The 4148-nt window shown below is 49.9% G+C and overlaps 1 protein-coding gene across 1 annotated transcript; it reads left to right on the top strand.

Annotated features, from left to right (window-relative positions):
• Window positions 1-240: 240 nt before the first annotated feature.
• Window positions 241-2508, top strand: LOC455799 (elongator complex protein 5). The gene is made up of 3 exons (XM_001172416.6): window positions 241-1237; window positions 1380-1480; window positions 2124-2508. The coding sequence occupies exons 1-3, from the start codon at window positions 503-505 to the stop codon at window positions 2236-2238; spliced, it is 951 nt and encodes a 316-aa protein (XP_001172416.2). The 5' UTR covers window positions 241-502; the 3' UTR covers window positions 2239-2508.
• Window positions 2509-4148: the final 1640 nt, after the last annotated feature.

Genomic DNA, 4148 nt, shown 5'->3' with positions numbered 1-4148 from the left:
CGTTTTGCAATGTTCCATTCTTATTTTGCAGCCAATAATCCTTCCAGGTTCCCAGTCTGTGGGCCCCTGAAAGGCGCTCGGTCCTTGGACTCTGCGCCCCGCAGGAGCCCCCTACAGTCAGACAGGGGGAAGTCCCGGTGCCGCCGCTGTCCCTGGTGCTGAAAGGGGCGGCCCCCCCCCCCCCCCCCCCTCGGCCCAGCCCACACCCTCTACCTTCCTCTCACTTGAAAACCTTCATGACGGGGGCTTGTGGGTCCTCCTCCCCCTCCCACTGACAACTGCCCTCACTGCTCTTCCCGCCCCGGTCACAGTGAAAATGTAGACGGGGTCGTTGTCCGCACGACTGTGCGCCAGGGCTCGGGGACGGGCGCCCTCCGCGTGAGCGCTCCCCTGGGAATATTGAACATAATCACCTCTCATTCCAGACTATGTTAGGTCTTAATGGTGGGAGGACGCCCGAGTCCTCCGCCCGTTTCACCCCGAGGGGGCGGGACACTGGGTCATGACGCCATCAGAGGGCGCCAGAGCAGGGACCGGACGCGAGTTGGAGATGTTGGACTCGCTGTTGGCCTTGGGTGGCCTGGTGCTGCTTCGGGATTCCGTGGAGTGGGAGGGGCGCAGTCTCTTGAAGGCGCTTGTCAAGAAATCTGCACTGTGTGGGGAGCAAGTGCATATCCTGGGCTGTGAAGTGAGCGAGGAAGAGTTTCGTGAAGGTTTTGACTCTGATATCAACAATCGGCTGGTTTACCATGACTTCTTCAGAGACCCTCTCAACTGGTCAAAAACTGAGGAGGCCTTTCCTGGGGGGCCGCTGGGAGCCTTGAGAGCCATGTGCAAGAGGACAGATCCTGTTCCTGTCACCATTGCTCTCGATTCACTCAGCTGGCTGCTACTTCGCCTTCCTTGCACCACACTCTGCCAGGCCCTGCATGCTGTGAGCCATCAGGACTCTTGTCCTGGTGACAGCTCCTCAGTGGGGAAAGTGACTGTGCTGGGCTTGCTACATGAAGAGCTTCATGGACCAGGCCCTGTGGGAGCTCTCAGCAGCCTTGCTCAGACTGAGGTGACCCTGGGTGGTACCATGGGCCAGGCCTTGGCCCACATCCTGTGTCGGAGGCCCCGACAGCGCCCAACTGACCAGACTCAGTGGTTCTCCATCCTTCCGGACTTCAGCCTGGATCTCCAAGAGGGGCCCTCTGTAGAGTCCCAGCCCTACTCCGATCCTCATATACCCCCGGTATCTAAGAATGCCAAGGCCAGAACAAGGAAATGTAGTTTAGGGTCTGGTCAAGGGAGAGAAAATAAAAGCTGCAGAGGTTGGGGGTGGGGTCAGGGATTCTTGGGATGGGGCAGAGTGGCAGCATCCTTTGTACCTACAGGTGGATCCCACAACTCATTTGACCTTTAACCTTCACCTGTCCAAGAAAGAGAGAGAAGCCAGAGATAGCCTGATCCTGCCCTTCCAGTTCAGTTCTGAAAAGTAAGGTTGGGACCTGGGTACGTGGTTCCCTGAGTAGAGCCCAGCATCTGGGCCGTGGAGAGGTGGGGCAACAGGTTATTGATTAACCTGACTTTATAGGGACTGAAGTCCACCTCCAGAGACAAGTCCAAGTTCTTGATCCACCCATTCCCCCTATAATGGCAGAGGACTTTTATGTCTCTTTTCTCTCCCTTAGACCCTTGGGTCACAGCTCCAGTTGTCCCCAGAGCACCCTGGGCCTGGGCTGAGCCAGACCAGACCCTTGGGAGGTGGCGCTATCCCTAGGCAGTGGTGCTAGGAGGACAGAAGGCTATATGGGCGTTGCAAAGGCTGGTTAACAAGGGCTTAGTACATGCCTGCTGTTCTGTGCCCAGTATGTGGGCGGATGAAGCAAGACTACAAGATCCTTGCCCTCAAGTTGCTAGGAACTTACGGTTTTGTTAGGAGAGCAGTACAAGGGTATCTATCCCAGTACCAAATGGTGCTTCAGCTCTAACATGGAGGTCAGAGAAAGGGACTTGGACCAATAAAATGACATGGAGGCCTAACAGGTTGCCTGAATGAGAGTCACAGTCACCTGGAAGAAAGTATCCAGACCCAACCTGTTAGCTACCCTCACCAGCACCAAATCTTCCCTTCTCAGACAGCAGGCTCTCCTGCGGCCTAGGCCAGGGCAGGCTACCAGCCACATCTTCTATGAGCCAGATGCTTATGATGACCTGGACCAAGAAGACCCAGATGACGACCTGGATATTTGACTGGCCAGATTTGATTAGATTGTAATTGGAGGGGTCGCGGGAAGACTTTGGGCCCAGAACCATCTTTCTGTTGTTTGTGTTAGCCTTACCCTCTCCCTGCCCCACCTTGGTTCCCCTTGTCTATGGAGCCCCGCCTTGTGAGCCAGGAAGCAGCGTCTCATCAGGACAGAAGGTAGGATGAAGACATGGGGTAATGTGAGAGAGTAGAACACCCCCGTACCTAATAAAAATCTTTATTTTTTTATTAAAAAAGAAAAAAAAAAAAGAAAACCTTCATGACCTGGACTTTTTAGACAGGAATAAATTCCGAGTCGTGCCTCTCTGGAAAAATTAATTTTTTCCGTTCTAAGCTTTGGGCCAACCTTTCACCAAAGTCCACTGTAGATTCTCGGATGTCATAACGGATATTTTCAGCACACAAAATATTCGAGTGAATTTTCCTCAAGAGAAGGTTGCCATGCATCCCAAAGCTTGAAGCAACCTCTTGCGATTTTTTAAAATGTCAAAACTTCAAATGTGATGCAAAAAGAAGAGAAAGAGAGGCAATTAACCCTCATGGACCGCTAATACCCAACAGATGTAGCTCAGGGATGTTGTAGATACTGGCTTGTTCAGTCTTCCAGCAGCCCAATGAGGTGAATACTATTAAGTGGTAAACAAAACCAGGGCTACAGAGATAAACAAGTTTTCCCCAAGCCAATCAGCTAGTGAATAGCAGACTGGGATTCTGACATTTATAATACAACTTCAAGGTGATGTTTAGTACAGTTCCAAGGGGATATGGATTATCTTAGCCCATTCAGGCTGCTATGACAACATAACTTACACTAGGTAGTTTATAAACAACAGGTATTTATTGCTTACAATTTTGGAGGCTGGGAAGTCCAAGATCAAGGTGCCTGCAGGTTCAGTGTCAACTAAGGGCCTGTTCCTCATAGATGGCTTTGCTTGTGTCTTTACATGGTGGAAGGGGCAAACAAGCTCCCTCAGGTCTCTGTTATAAGGGGTAATCTCACTTACGAAGGCAGAACCCTCACAACTTAATCACCTCCCAAAGGCCTCCCCTCTTAATACCACCACATGCAGACTAGGCTTCAATGTATGGATTTGGGGGCTACATAAACATTCAGGTCACAGCATGGATCTAGGGTCATAGACCCTGACTGCTTCTAGCCATCTGCCCCATCTGCCCTAAATAGCAGTCCCTGTCCTCATGGGCCAAGATGGAGCTCCAGAGGCCACATCAATCTTGCAAGCAATTTGTTAAAAAGTCAAAAAATAGCAGATGTTGCCAAGGCTATGGAGAAAAAGGAACATTTATACACTGTTGGTGGAAATATAAATTAGTTCAGCCACTAAACTAATGGAGTGTGGAGAGCAGTTAGGATATTTCTCAAAGAACTGAGAGTTGAACTACCGTTTGACCTAGCAATCCCACGACTGGGTATACACCCAAAGGAAAATAAATCATTCTGCCAAAAAGACACATGCATCCACATGTTTATCGCAGCTCTAATCACAATAGCGAAGATGCTGAATCAACACAGGCACCCATCAATGGTGGAGTGGATAAAGAAAATGTGTAGAAATACACCATGAAATACTATGCAGTCATTAAAAAGTACAAAACCATGTCATTTGCAGCAACATAGATGCAGCTGGGGGCCATTATCCTAAGCAAACTAATGCAGGAACAGAAAACAAAATATTGCATGTTCTCACTTATAAGTGGGAGCTATGCATTGGATACACATGGTAATAAAGATGGGAACAACAGATCCTGGGGACTACTAGACAGGGGAAGCAGGGAGGGGGAAAAGCTGAAAAACTGCCTATTAGATACTATGCTCACTACATGGGTGATGGAGTCATTCATACTCCAAACCTCAGCATGATGCAATATACCTTTG

The sequence above is a fragment of the Pan troglodytes genome, chromosome 20, assembly GCF_028858775.2.
Source record: "Pan troglodytes isolate AG18354 chromosome 20, NHGRI_mPanTro3-v2.0_pri, whole genome shotgun sequence".
Lineage (NCBI taxonomy): Eukaryota > Metazoa > Chordata > Mammalia > Primates > Hominidae > Pan > Pan troglodytes.
This window is presented reverse-complemented; position numbering and strand designations above follow the sequence as displayed.

Excerpts from the sequence above, each read along its gene's own strand:
- LOC455799 (XM_001172416.6), top strand. The coding sequence starts at position 503 with ATGACGCCATCAGAGGGCGCCAGAGCAGGGACCGGACGCGAGTTGGAG. Across the intron at positions 1,238-1,379 it reads CCGATCCTCATATACCCCCG|GTGGATCCCACAACTCATTT; the intron begins GTATCTAAGAAT and ends TTGTACCTACAG. Across the intron at positions 1,481-2,123 it reads TTCCAGTTCAGTTCTGAAAA|ACAGCAGGCTCTCCTGCGGC; the intron begins GTAAGGTTGGGA and ends TTCCCTTCTCAG.